We start from the raw sequence: 14,963 nt of genomic DNA on the forward strand, positions 1-14,963 counted from the left end.
TGTGAGCACACCATGCGTATGAAGCTTCGCATTGATCTGGTCAGCCGTTGTGGAGAATATTATTTCTTTTTTTTTTAACTTTCAATCCAATATGGCTGCCGAACAACGTGACCTATGATGTCATAAATTTTATTTTCCCCCCTTCATGTTGCTGCGTAGATCTCCCTCAAGAATTTTCATAATGATCCGACAAGGTGTTGTACTTATTGAATTATGATGTCATAATGAAGGCACTGATAACGTCGTGGTTGACAACCTTTGTACCCCGTGCGGAGCGCTTGACAACGAGCTATAATTTCCATGGAGTGGTTTCGGAAATATAGAGGTCCAAAGTTTTTTTTCCCCCTTTTTCCAAAATGCTGACTGCATCAAGTGACCAATGATGTCATAATTATCATTAAAAAAATTTTTTGATGAGTAGACGCATACGATGGTGAAAAATTTGTGTCACTCAGACCAACGGTTGCCATGGAAATTAATTAAAAAGTGAATAAACCTGCGAAAGAGCATGCAGAAAAAAATAATAATAATTAGAACTGTCACTTTATAACTGTTGGCAGTGATGACCGGGTACCAAGACGTACGGCTTTAATACAACCCTGTTCTGACAACTCGCGATTGACAAGTTATGGACCGAATAACAGGACACGTTCAATCCATCTATTACGTACGCAGTTGACTCTCTCTCTCTCTCTCTCTCTCTCTCTCTCTCTCTCTCTCTCTCTCTCTCTCTCTCTCTCTCTCTCTCTCTCTCTCTGTCTCTCTCTGTCTCTCTCTGTCTCTCTCTGTCTCTCTCTGTCTCTCTCTGTCTCTCTCTGTCTCTCTCTGTCTCTCTCTGTCTCTCTCTGTCTCTCTCTGTCTCTCTCTGTCTCTCTCTGTCTCTCTCTGTCTCTCTGTCTCTCTGTCTCTGTCTCTGTCTCTGTCTCTCTCTCTCTCCTGGAGCCATTGTTATTATCAATTTAAATGCTGCTACTCTACCCTCAAACATACAGTGGGGAGAACAAGTATTTGATACACTGCCGATTTTGCAGGTTTTCCCACTTACAAAGCACGAGGAGGTCTGTAATTTTTATCATAGGTACACTTCAACTGTGAAAGACGGAATCTAAAACAAAAATCCTGAAAATCACATTGTATGATTTTTAAATGATTAATTTGCATTTTATTGCATGAAATAAGTATTTGATCACCTACCAACCAGGAAGAATTCCGGCTCTCACAGACCTGATAGTTTTGTCTTTAAGAAGCCCTCCCATTCTCCACTCATTACCTGTATTAACTGCACCTGTTTGAACTCGTTATCTGCATAAAAGACAGCTGTCCACACTCAATCAATCAGACTCCAACCTCTCCACAATGGGCAAGACCAGAGGGCTGTCTAAGGACATCAGGGACAAAATTGTAGACTTGCACAAGGCTGGGATGGGCTGCAGGACAATAGGCAAGCAGCTTGGTGAGAAGGCAACAACTGTTGGCGCAATTATTATAAAATGGAAGAAGTTCAAGAAAACAGTCAATCTCCCTCGGTCTGGGGCTCCATGCAAGATCTCACCTCATGGAGCCTCAATGATCATGAGAAAGGTGAGGGATCAGCCCAGAACTACACGGCAGGACCTGGTCAATCACCTGAAGAGAGCTGGGACCACAGTATCAAAGAAAACCATAAGTAACACACTACGCCGTCATGGATTAAAATCCTGCAGCGCACGCAAGGTCCCTCTGCTCAAGCCAATGCATGTCCAGGCCCATCTGAAGTTTGCCAATGACCATCTGGATGATCCAGAGGAGGAATGGGAGAAGGTCATGTGGTCTGATGAGACCAAAATATAAGGTTTTGGTTTAAACTCCACTCGCCGTGTTTGGAGGAAGAAGAAGGATGAGTACAACCCCAAGAACACCATCCCAACCGTGAAGCATGGAGGTGGAAACGTCATTCTTTGGGGATGCTTTTCTGCAAAGGGGACAGGTCGACTGCACCCTATTGAGGGGAGGATGGATGGGGCCATGTATCGTGAGATCTTGGCCAACAACCTCCTTCCCTCAACAAGAGCATTGAAGATGGGGCGTGGCTGGGTCTTCCAGCATGACAACGACCCAAAACACACAACCAGGGCAACTAAGGAGTGGCTCCGTAAGAAGCATCTCAAGGTCCTGGAGTGGCTTAGCCAGTCTCCAGACCTGAACCCAATAGAAAATCTTTGGAGGGAGCTGAAAGTCTGTGTTGCCCAGTGACAGCCCCGAAACCTGAAGGATCTGGAGAAGATCTGTATGGAGGAGTGGGCCAAAATCCCTGCTGCAGTCTGTGCAAACCTGGTTAAGAACTACAGGAAATGTCTGATCTCTGTAATTGCAAACAAAGGTTTCTGTACCAAATATTAAGTTCTGTTTTTCTGATGTATCAAATACTTATTTCATGCAATAAAATGCAAATTAATTATTTTAAAATCATACAATGTGATTTTCAGGATTTTGGTTTTAGATTCCGTCTTTCACAGTTGAAGTGTACCTATGATAAAAATTACAGACCTCTACGTGCTTTGTAAGTGGGAAAACCTGCAAAATCGGCAGTGTATCAAATACTTGTTCTCCCCACTGTATCCAGGTGCAGCCTTGTGAGCGTTATTCAAAAGGTGGTGGTCAAGTTTCACCTGATTTGTGTGTAGTTTCTGAAAAGAAAGCAAATTATTATTATTTGCTTTCTTTGTTGTTTCCAACCTATGGTTTTTTTGTCTGTGCTCGATCCTTTTTAAATGCTCAGTGTCGAGCGAGTAAGCAGCACGTTCCTGTTTTGAAGTCTTTTGTATGATTTGCCCTGGGTTCAAAGTGCCGACCTCCTGCACTCGGAGCGGACGCTCTAACCATTAAGCCATATGATACAGGAAGGAGCTCAGAAAGCGACTCGAACAAATGCTCCAAGTGTCCTCCTCTACGTTCTGCACACTTCTGGATACATGTGGAATCCTTTCTTTCTCCAGACCCAACTGCTTCACGTGAGATTCTGGAAATAACCCTCGTTGCTGCATCTTCAAGTTCAGAAATGTTCATTGGGTTTTCTTTGAAAACATTTTCCTTAACAAATCCCCATAGAAGAAAATCTAAAGGTGAGAGGTCAAGAGATCTTGGAGGCCAAGGAAGTCCATATCGGTAGGAAAGTGATTGTTGAGCCGGTGCGTGGACAAGTGAGTCGTACGTGCAGTTGCTCCGTCCTGTTGAAACCAAGCACTGCAAACGTTTCTCACACGACTCCAGAAAATGCTTTCAACGTGTGTGTACGTAATATTCCGCATTCACGGGCAACTGTTCCTCAGTATCTTGATCTTCAAAAAAGTATGAACCGTAAATCCGATGGCCGCTGAGATGACACCACAATCGTTATTTTTGAGTTGTGGAGAGGTAACTCAACAAAGTGAACTGCTTTCTCCATGTCCCAAAAACCAACAAGTATGTTTTGTTTTGACAATACCATTTTTTTTCTTGGATACAAGGTCATGGCTCGTGGAAGAGCTAGAACACCAAACGCATCAGGTTGTAACAGAACAAAAGAAACGGCAAAGAGAGGGGGAAAACCAACAACAGGTTTGAAGAACAAAATCGAGGGAGACTTGGACAAACAGGGGAAGTGGGCAGGAATGAGGGGTAAGGGAGGATGCACACCATTCCTCGCCATTCAAGTAAACGTGACATCCGGAACTGAAATTTATGTCTTCTGTTGATTCCTGCTTCGTCGATAATCGTCCTGAATCGCACGCAAATTTGTGATGTCTGCGCTCCACATCTGAGGTTAACTTGCTGCATCAGTTCCATTTTGTAAGGGAAAGCCATCAGATCGGACGTTAACACTCGAATGATAATGCGTTGAGACACTGCAGTGTCATGTGACATGCACCTTGTTTATTTCCTCTGGATAAGCGCAATCACTTCGCTAATTCTGTTTACGGTGTCTGGAGATCGAATATCCCTCGGATGTCCAGTGTTCTGCATTATTGTTCGTCACAGAGTCTGTTCTTCTCCACTTTCAAACCATCTGACTTTATTTAGAGATATTTATGTATTTTTTTTCCTCCTCTTCCTCTTCCTCCCGATGGGCTCTTTAATAATAATAATAATAATAATTAATAAATCCCATGTTTATCATGTAAAAGTTATCATGGCCGAGTGTTGAAGTCGCTAACTCAGTGGTTCGATAAAGTGAAATTTCTGGCTCGACATTTATTTCTGGGTGGGAAAAAGTGCGACACACACACGAACAAGGACACGGCTCCTTTAATGTGTAGTGCACATGAATACAAAATCTCGGCTCATGGAAGAGTGCGACTAATTAAATATTTAGATAATTGTAACATGATATTTCACTTCCTTCTTTCCCTTGGTATGGAAATGTCTCATTCCAGAGTTTGAAAACTTTTATAGCTTTCATTTTCATCATCCCCACCCAAATCGTTATCTCCACCCAAATCGTTAGCCCCACCCAAATCATTATCCCACCTCAATTCCTCCTCCTTACAATTTTCTAGTTTTCCCTACTTGGAGTTTCCTGCTGTGTCCATCTTGTACACTCCGTGCATGCGTGTCTTGCATCCTGTTCTCATTTGTTACGACCTGTTCTGTTCAGTGCCCTCGCTCTTCCACGAGCCTCGACAATGTAACCAAAAACCAAAACATCCGTCGGTACGATATTGTAACTGTGGAACGTCCTCTGCTTCCTTTGCCATCCCCACACCCTGCAATATCGTTAATATTGCTCGATGACAATCCGTGCCACCTTCTTCAGACTTCATGTGTCATTTAAATTACTGCGAGCCTAGTTGACTACAAGTGTTTAAATGAAAGCAGCTGGTGGATTCCGAGGGCCTAAAATGTGACAGGTACACCGTTGCTTTGCATTGCCATCGACTTAGGACTCAGTAAAAAAGCGAAACTCAACACATTCTCATCCCCCAAAGGCCTCACTTCCCAGAGGTTGATTTCATTCACACTTCACATCATAGTCAGGCAGCAGTTGTCACCTACTTCAAGAATTTTGCCAACTTTGATTTTTCACTTTTATTTGTTCAAGGACATCACAATGAATCACTTTCAACTTGTCTTCTAATTTTCAGTTCAGTATTTCACCATGTGAGGGCGCTTTTTCAAAATGGCTGCCAAAATCCTAAAAAAGCTGTTAAAAACGTAATTTTCACCAATAATTCCAGCAATTTAGAATGATATTTTCTAATGTTTTGGCCAAATGATCTTCAAGTAAGTTTAACAGTAAGCTTAAGTATCAAAAACATTGTAGTTAACTACTCAAAGGGGGCGCATTTCTCCAAGATGGCGGCCAAAATCAATTAAAAATTCCCATAAAATGTATCATTCATTATAAAGATTACCGATTTGGTTCAAATTCAACTGAAAATGTTCACCTTTATGCAGTGTCCCTAATGTTTTCACTAGTTAAAGATGATTTCCTTCAATACTTCACATATTAAGGTTTGAGTGATTTGGATACACCTTAACTCAATCAATTATTGTGTACTCGTAGACAATACTGTTGTAGGCTTACATATGAAATATGTGTGGTGGTCTGAGAAAATCCATCGGAAGTCGCGATGGACAAGTTCCTTGTTTAAAACGGTCACACAACCTAACAATTTATTGTTTTTTCCGCCTATCGTTACCATGTACGCTTATTCAAAAGAGTATGGAACAAGCAGGTCCGTACTCTTTTGGAATAAGTGTGCATGGCAACAATGGGAAGTAAACATAAATTGATCTGTGTTTGTACCGTTTGTTCAAACGAGGAACTTGTCCAGCGCGACTTCTGACTGGTTTTCCCAGACCGCCATACGTTATTGTTACACTTTTTGGACAAGTATCCTGACATCAATTTTGTTTAGTTACCAATACTTGTGAAGTATAATGAACATTTTCCATGCAATACCATTTGAAGTTCAAATTATATCTCGTAAGTTCATCACCTCTGTATTGTCTATGGCGGATTAATATTATAGGGTCTGTCAAATATGAACTGGTCTAAAAAAGCTCCTCCTCTTCTTCTATTTCTGCAATATAGTCCTCTGAATTTTCACACCCATCACCACATCCGCAAGCGTCGGTGCACACCAGTGTATTCTTTCGGCATCCACATCTGTTTGTCATGCAGGAACTGCTGCAGGAGCAGTTTCGAAGCTCCAAAAGAGCTTTTGGTGCTGGTGGATTTTCACTTAATACTGGAATCAAATTACCATCCTGAAGTTGCCAAGGATAGTTGGTTGGTGGTGGAATGTTGGGGCATGGCTTGCAGGATGACTTCCAAACCAACGCCATGAAAAATGCCCGTTCTGTGTGAGGTTTTAATGTTCCGAGGGTGGGAGGGAGTTGCCGGCCTCCTTTCCATTCTGTGCAAACAGGGACCACCGTAACTCTCTTACACTCTATACACTTCCAGATGGCTTGTACAAAATACATACGTAGCGTTCCATCTGCTTGAAAACCCACTCTGGCCCTTCAGTACTTCTTCCAAAAGCAGTAAATGCATCTAATATGGGGCCATCACTACTCATAAATGCCTTGAAATGACTTGTGACTCCCTTTCCAGCAAATGTGCCCGTGTTGTCTGTCCCTTTGAAGGCATTCCATCCCATCAAGGCATCTGCTCTCTCTCTCTCTCTTCCAAGGTTATGGTAGCTTTCCCAGATTGGTATCCTTTCTCCTTTTTTCCTAAGTAAGCAGGTCATTGGAGGAAGCAATGGATAGGTACCCTGTGAGTAAAACAAGGACATCTGTATCTACGGAGAATACATCTAATTTGGCATTCTTGTCTTTGTGCATGACATCGATAGCATTTAACAAGACCAACTGGTCACCTTCCTCCAGGTTGTGATGCCCTGCAGTCATTTCTGACATTGACACTATGTCAGACAAGTTGCCATTGGATTTCATCAGTGTGTGATGCATCACCAGAACCATCTTTGGGCTTCCTTTGTAATGATCTAGCAATTTATCCGTGAGATATTGGGTGAGTTCAGCTTTAGTATCAATGTGTGCCAGAAATGACTTCACATTCTTGATCTCTGTAGAATCATTAACATGGTAATGAATGCATGTGTTCTTTTTGGTCCTCTTGTCTCGTATTGTTTCTTTAAGAGACCCAGCTAGATACTGGTCAAAGACTACTCGAATTTCCTTATCTGGTTTACTCATGCTGTCAATGATTTCAACAAATGTGGCTGCAAAATGAGCAGCGGTAAACCACTCATCTGTCTTCGTCACAATGTTGACAATGCACATTGCGTCTACTATCAGAATCGGTGTTGCTGTGTCGCCATTTGCATCTTCTTCTGAAGGCTGATTTACATCTTCTGGTGGAGGCAGATTCATGACAGATTGCACTACCTGGGATTTACCAGAGAGCATTATCATACTACCATCTGGCTGAAAGTTGGATGGTGGAGTACTGTAAAATTCATATTCTCCTATTGCATCTTTCACTTGGAACTCAGGTCGACTTTTGGCGACAACCAGTAGTCAAGAAAGCAGGGTTCTGTCCTGTTTGATGGACATCAACTGGCCCTTAACCTTTGCCTTTACTACAGGTCCAACATCCCTGAAGTAGGCAATGTTGTTCTTCTGCGGATCCCAAAATCCAACTGTCTTTTCCACCATTCTACTCAAAACAAACTTCTCTATTGACTCTCTTCCAAGTTGATCACGATTTTCAATGTTCTGACGTACTTCACTCGGGGTTACAGCGAATGCCACCAGGTTAAACATGGTTACTCTATCATGAATGTTAATGTTTTTACCAAGTCTAGCCCATCTTTCACTGAACAATTTAATATTGTTTAGAGATATTTCACTTGCTAATGAAAATTCATCTTTCCGTTTTTCTGCACAAATGATGCACTGTTCCATATTTCAATTGGTCAGATGTTTGCTTTCATGGTAACGGACAACATGGCCCGGCATCAGCTTGAGCCCTGCAAAACAACAAGAGTTCATAATTAGTATCACTAGGATGAAACTATCCAGAAAACATCTTCATATCAGTTGATATGTGTGGTCAATATGATGTTTTTCACATTTTTCTGTGATTTTGGCAGCCATTTTGAAAAAGCGCCCCAGGTGGTGAAATATGACACTGAAAATTGGAAGACAAGTTGAAAGTGATTCAGTATGATGTCCTTGAACAAATAAAGTGAAAAATCAAAGTTGGCAAATTTATTGAAGTACTGATCAGATAGTGACAACTGCTGCCTATCATGCTTTCTCGGTTTCCTCGGCATTCTCAGTCGTACTCGGTGTGTACCTTCTTTTGTTTTTGTTACATCTCCTCCACTGATGGCTTTGTTATATAATTTGCCAATCCCAGTATTACCAAGAAAATCTTGGAGTTATTTTTAGCTCGCCTGTTCGAAGAACAGAGAGCTATAGCGATACCCCCGGCGTGAGTGTCAGCGTGAAAATGTTAAAGTTTTTGGTGCAAGTTATTTCCTTTCTCATGTTTTTATCTACCACACTATTTTTTACTGATTACAAGATACAAATACATATATTGCTTTAAAATTATTTGGATCAGACTTCACTGCAATGCTTTATAAAAAGTATTATTAGACTAGTCTTTTAAAAACGATAAATGGATAAACAGGCGAGCATTGGGTTTGACACCACTCTGGTTTAACCATTGATGTCCTTCTTACTCCCTTCTGCACCCCCCTCCACTCTGCTCCTCTATTACCCCTCCCTATATGTTGTTATTTGGCCAGATATCAAGGGTGGAACCATGAGGGATTACCAGATTCGTGGCCTCAACTGGCTCATCTCACTGTATGAGAGTGGTATCAACGGAATCCTCGCCGATGAGATGGTAAATAACTTTATTACAGCAATTGTGATAAACTGCACAACATTCAATTTCTACGCAGGGAATTGTTATTGCGGCTGTTCAGTTCACACCCATTTAGATTCGTCCATTTTTTTTTTTTAATCTGCAGCTTTTATGGGTTATGGCTCATGGAACTAAAATAAACACACACACACACACACACACACACACACACACACACACACACACACGTTATGGTTTGAGCTTTGAGCGGACGTTCTCACTATTACACTGTCGAGACTGAGCTTCACTGCGTAACAGCTTGGCTACTCTCTGTGCATGCGTGCTTCATTTCTTTATCGGGAGTATGGCAGAGATTTTGAGGGTGATCTTGTTTGCTTGTAAACATTTTGAAGGTCGGGTCGGGTCAGGTATGGGAGCATGCAGCGGAGCGGCGCGTCGCTGCGTTCACTTTCCATCACTCCAGGGGCCTCCGTCTGGCCGTCCCCTGGGCACAAGCCTGGCCCATCCCTATCTCCTTGAGGTGCATTGAATTAAAGGAATGCTGCACGTCAAACGTGTGGTGTAAACATTTCAGGTGCCCGATCCGCAACATCAAATTTCATTTGTCACCTAAAAACTCACCCACAGAAGTAAGTTTTCTTTTCCATTAGATGTTCTAACACGTTTCGTTTGTAACTTTCTAACGTTTCCACTGCACGGACACTGTAACACTGTAACACTGTAACACGAAGCCAACACGTGACTATTAGGTATTAAAGGCTTAATCACTGTGCCATCGCCCTGCACAAATGCACGTAAATGGCGTTTAGCCACTTTGTTTTTCAACACCTTCACATTTACTCACTGAACTTCTTTCCAAAGGATCATAAATCAACTTCTAAATCATAGGCTGTAAATTTTTAATTTCTTATAATTAAGTGGGTGGGTGGGTGCGCAGCCAGATTCGAGAACGATACACTCTAGTTTGATATATCATCAGTTTATTGAGTGCCCTCGGGTCCATTATTGGTCGGGGGTCCATTGTGGCTTTGCTTGTCTTCTGCGCCGAGGGAAGTTTGCATTTTTAGCTCACCTGGATTTTAGTCAGGTGAGTTTATGCGACCGAGCAGTGTCCGGACGTCAGTGAGTGAGTGTGAGTGAGTCAGTCCGTAAACACTTCAGTCATTATCTCTTCAAGCAAACACACTATTTTGAGGAAACTTGGCCACAAGCTTCATATCTGACGCCTTACGAAGGTATATTGACCGGATCAAAATCTGCGCTCATTGAGGGGCATACTTGGGGGGGGGGGAGAAGGTTGACCCCTCAAAACAGGGATTTGCTCTCTTCTCCAAAACTACACACACAATTTCGATGAACCAAAGAACCCGTGATGTACCAAAGTTTGTTCACGACATTGAAAAAATTAATAAAACAGCTGATGGAGCAGTAGAGATACTGGAGCTGTTGGAAAGGTTGATGTCGTGAGCAGGGATGGAGGATGGGCTTCAAAGCACGAAAGTCGAGGAGTGTTGTGAGATGAGGGGTTGTGGGTCACATTCACAGGTTTGAGCTGGGAGGGGAGGTCGTTCTATTATTGGCAGAGGTCCCCGTGTAGAGCTTGGGAAGATGATGTATTGTGGAGTTCATTGATGTGGGAAGGGTGGAGGAGGTAATGAACAAACTGCTGAGAGTTTTGATGAGGAGTGATGGTTTTGGTTTGCCGTGAAAGTTGAATATATGACGCTCGAAATTTGGATTAATGCCACGAGTATTGTGGCCATTGATGATGGATGATATTGCGATTGGGCACGTAGAGAAGATGGAGGTTTTGTTGAGTGGGTTTGTGAGGAGGTAGTTGAGAGTGCCACGCTGTTTGACGAATATTGCTTTGTTCAGCAAAAAAAAAGAAAAAAGGTTTTCATTTGTCCAATTCGCACATTGTTTGACACCCCTTCCTCTCCTTCACCTCCAGAGAGTTGTATGGTGGTAGAGGGGTTTGGGAGGAGGATAGCATGAGGGAGAGAGGAATGGAGATGTTTGTATCGGCACATCACATCAAGAACCTGCACCCTTCGATATTGTTACGAATTCGCGCCCACCGGCGTGCGAACTGCCGCTTTCCACTAATAGTAGCAGCTCGCCCACCGGACAGACAATTCCAGAGCAACGCCGGAACCCTGTCATGGGTGGGTCTTCAACCCCACCACGGCCTAGCCAATTTTCTACCCGCGCAGGATAGGGTCAATCGCCGAATCTCGATATACCTAACTACCCGCGTGGATAGCTAACCGGGAGACCGTACCTCGGCGCAGGTCGGCTTGGGACACGAACTGCTTAAGCGGTCCGTTCCGTTCTGCAGTGATAACCGAGCGGGTATTATCGCCCGACCTCGCCGGATCCGATTCTATTTAACGGGTGTTTAAAACCCAGCTATTTATTCCGCGATGCAAGATGGCATTTCCAATAGGGTGAAAGGAGGACGCGACGAACGGGTACATTCACACAAAGCACATTTATTATAATGAAACACGTATACAATGATGCAATGGAACAATCATGCACGTATACAGAAAAGCATACACGGGACGGGGACAGAGACACGAGCAAGGCAAACAAAAGCAAGGGAAAGCACTACGACCGAATATTCTTATTATTTCACAGGCACTTAACAGGTTTACTTATGGATGCGGAGCCACATCATTCACACGAAAGAAGAGAAAAGACCACCCCCACAGACAGGGGGGTCAGACTGGGCCTGTGGGCCTTTATGGCGTGAGACTTGGTTGACCGAATGGGTCCCACGCTGGTTACCTGCACCCTCGTGGTGCGATGGTCAGCGAGCTCTCTCCGGCACCCTCCTCTCGTGCGCTCCTCGACCCTGGACCACCGCACACAACCCTCACGACTTGGCACCCAGAGGGAAGGCACCCGGATCTCGAACACCACGGAGCAGCAGCGATCCCCAATGCCACGAAGAGACGAAGCTCCCCCGAAGAGACATTACGACTCGACGACCAACAACCAACGAACCTGGCGTCTCGTGTGTCCTTTTATTCCCCAGGTTCCAACGCCTGACTCCTCCCGTTTTTGGCTCCGCCCACTTCCAGCTCCTGCGGGAAGCTTCTTGAAAAGGGGCGTGCCCTCTCGTCCTCCTCCCCGCGCGCCACCCGGGGGGGGGGGGGAGATAAATAATTCTTGGCTCAGATCCAAGGAAATCATTCTCCCAAAAAGAGGCCCCTCCTTTGCATGACCTCTGACCTTTGACCCGCATCGCACTTCCCCCACACCAAAGCGCGGGAAAACAGGTGGGAAAATCTGCGCACCATCGGAACTCCTCTGGTTTCCTTCGCGTTGCGCTCGCTTTCACAGATGCTATTCGTTGGTGCGTGGGATTGTGGTGTGGTTGCTTGTAGTTGTGGCGTGGCTGGTGGTTGGCGTTGTGGTTGCGAAGGTGGTTAAGTGATTGGGGTGGAGAAGGTGGTGAAGCGATGTTGGTGGTTGGGGGTAAAGTGGTGAGGATGGCGTGGTTTGTTGAGAGGCGCGTGTGGTTGTGGTGGAGGTTGCTGTGAAGCGGTTGTTGAGAGCGACGTTGGCGGTGGTGGTTCGGTTGTGGTTGATGGTTGAGGTGATCGTGGTTGTTGTGATGGTGGTGTGGTTGGCGTTGTGGTTAAGGTGGTTGTTGTAATGGTGATTGAGATGTGGTTGGTCCAAAATAACGATCGAAAAAGAAAAACACTATCTCAAAGGATCACAGCCCTGTGATACGAATGAATCCCATTAAACAACGGTGGGGAAATCTAACTGAACACAGACTTATCGATCTAACTGAACTACGGACCTTAATGGTGTTCTGCGAATTTCCACAGCCGTAACAATATGTTGAATGGAGTGTGTGTGTGTGTGTGTGTGTGTGTGTGTGTGTGTGTGTGTGTGTGTGTGTGTGTGTGTGTGTGTGTGTGTGTGTGTGTGTGTGTGTGTGTGTGTGTGTGTGTGTGTGTGTGTGTGTGTGTGTGTGTGTGTGTGTGTGTGTGTGTGTGTGTGTGCGCGCGCGCGCGCGCGCGCGTCACACTTTCTGGCTGTTGTGAGCATCATCGCAGATTATGTCTCACATGGTAAAACCCCATAATCTGCAAACAACAACCGTCTGTCTGGCACCCAGATGATTTTTCCCTGTAATGCCAACTCCTCATTTTTTTTTTTTTTGTTTTTTTTTGCTCCCTGTGTGTTTGTTCCTTCTACATTTCTCCATCCTCCCTTTTATGCCAACTTCATCTGCTCCATTGGTGTCACAGTCACTCTTCTGTCATTCATCTCTTGCATAAACCTCGATCTCTGTTTAAAAATATAATTTTGAAGAAAGGCATTAATTGAGATATACATTCTCTTTCTGTGAATGAGGTTTTATGATGATATAACCATGTCAAGATAATATGGCATTGCAAATGGTGAGTATGCTAATGCTGGTACATTAATCAGGGCCTGGGCAAGACTCTGCAGACAATCGCTCTGTTGGGCTACATGAGGTATCACAGGAACAACCAGGGTCCTCACATGGTACTTGTACCAAAATCCACACTGCATAACTGGATGAGCGAATTTGCACGTTGGGTTCCTTCAATGCGTGCTGTCTGCCTCATCGGTGACAAAGGCCAGCGGGTGGGTGCTCGTTCTCCTCCAACCTTAACACTTTTACACCATTTTATTTTGTTTGTTTTCACTTTGATGTAAATGTATTCTCTTTCCACTTTCAATACACATTTTGTCTCCGTTTACCTGCTGTGTTCTATTTGACACACAATTTTATACTCAGACACTGTTCTCGACATGTTTTTCAATTGTGCAAGGATAACTCATCCATTTGCCATGTGACTATGTGTACATAGGTCGCTTTCATCAGAGATGTGATGCTCCCGGGCGAGTGGGATGTTTGTGTGACTTCTTATGAGATGGTGATCAAAGAGAAGTCAGTCTTCAAGAAATTCAACTGGAGGTACCTGGTTATTGATGAGGCACATCGCATCAAAAATGAGAAGTCCAAGGTAGGTACGCAAGGATGTGTGTGTGTGTGTGTGTGTGTGTGTGTGTGTGTGTGTGTGTGTGTGTGTGTGTGTGTGTGTGTGTGTTTGTGTCAAACATTGTGCAACTCCAAACTGTGAGTGGTGAGAGCGGCTTTACATCATGTATGTACAGTATATGTATGTATATATATATATATATATATATATATATATATATATATATATATATATATATATATATATATATATATACAGTAGACCAGGTGTAAGTCGGCAGCGTGTAACTCGTCACTTCGCCGAAGTCAGCAGCATCAAAAAGTCCCGAATTTATTTCATGTTAAATCCCTTTGAATAAAGGGTCATCCCTCTCTAAGTCGTCACTTCGTCAAAGTCGTCAGATGTTGTCCATTCCCACGTAATGGAAACTCAAGTAAATTACCACTCCTAACTCGTCACATGGAACTGCTGCCTCGTGAGAAGCCCGATTTCATGGAATCGTGATGCTCGCTCATTGGTGTACACCGCCAGTGAAAGGCTATTTATAACTGCGTACACACGTTGATCGCACTGCAGGCAGGACAATGGCGACGAAGCGTAAGCTTACAACTAAAACCTACCAAGAAAAATACGACATTATCCAGTTTTGCGAGGAAAATCCACTGATGAAGAAAACAGACATCGCTGAGAAGTTGGACATCAAACGGCAGACATTGAACGATATTTTGAAGAATAAGGGCAAGATATTTGGACAAGTGGAGAAGATCGTGAGGCCGGTGGGAAGTGTGAAATGCGTGAAATGTGTGTCCTTTGAAGATGTCGATGACTCGCTCATCATCTGGTTTCGGCAAATGTCGGCTCAGCCAAATATTCGGTTTCGGCCGATTCGGCCGATACTGTCTTTCGGTGGAGGATTGCCCAGCCAACATCATGGAATACAATGACCAGTTTGAATCCTTTCTCATGCACCAGATGCCCAAGAGTTTGATGCAGTCAAACATAATGGATTACTTCGCGAAGAAGTAAAGGATCGATCGAGCTTGGTCTTGAAGTCCGATCATGGTTTTATATTGGCTTGTTTTGTACATTTACCGCACTCACTTACACATAGGCTTTGAGTGGTAATCATCACCACGATG

General features: G+C 43.8%; 1 protein-coding gene across 4 annotated transcripts in view; it reads left to right on the forward strand.

The window, feature by feature from the left end:
• Nucleotides 1-14,963, forward strand: part of SMARCA5 (SNF2 related chromatin remodeling ATPase 5) — a 72,985-nt gene that overhangs the window by 14,964 nt on the left and 43,058 nt on the right. For all 4 annotated transcript variants that reach the window (XM_085864136.1, XM_085864137.1, XM_085864135.1 and 1 more), the window contains exons 5-7: nucleotides 8,745-8,845; nucleotides 13,286-13,465; nucleotides 13,693-13,848. In XM_085864136.1, the coding sequence (XP_085720262.1) occupies nucleotides 8,745-8,845; nucleotides 13,286-13,465; nucleotides 13,693-13,848 (437 nt within the window). The remainder of the gene's footprint in view (nucleotides 1-8,744; nucleotides 8,846-13,285; nucleotides 13,466-13,692; nucleotides 13,849-14,963) is intronic.

Source organism: Eptatretus burgeri, chromosome 18, assembly GCF_056783735.1.
Source record: "Eptatretus burgeri isolate ZD-2024b chromosome 18, Ebu_testis_v1, whole genome shotgun sequence".
NCBI lineage: Eukaryota > Metazoa > Chordata > Myxini > Myxiniformes > Myxinidae > Eptatretus > Eptatretus burgeri.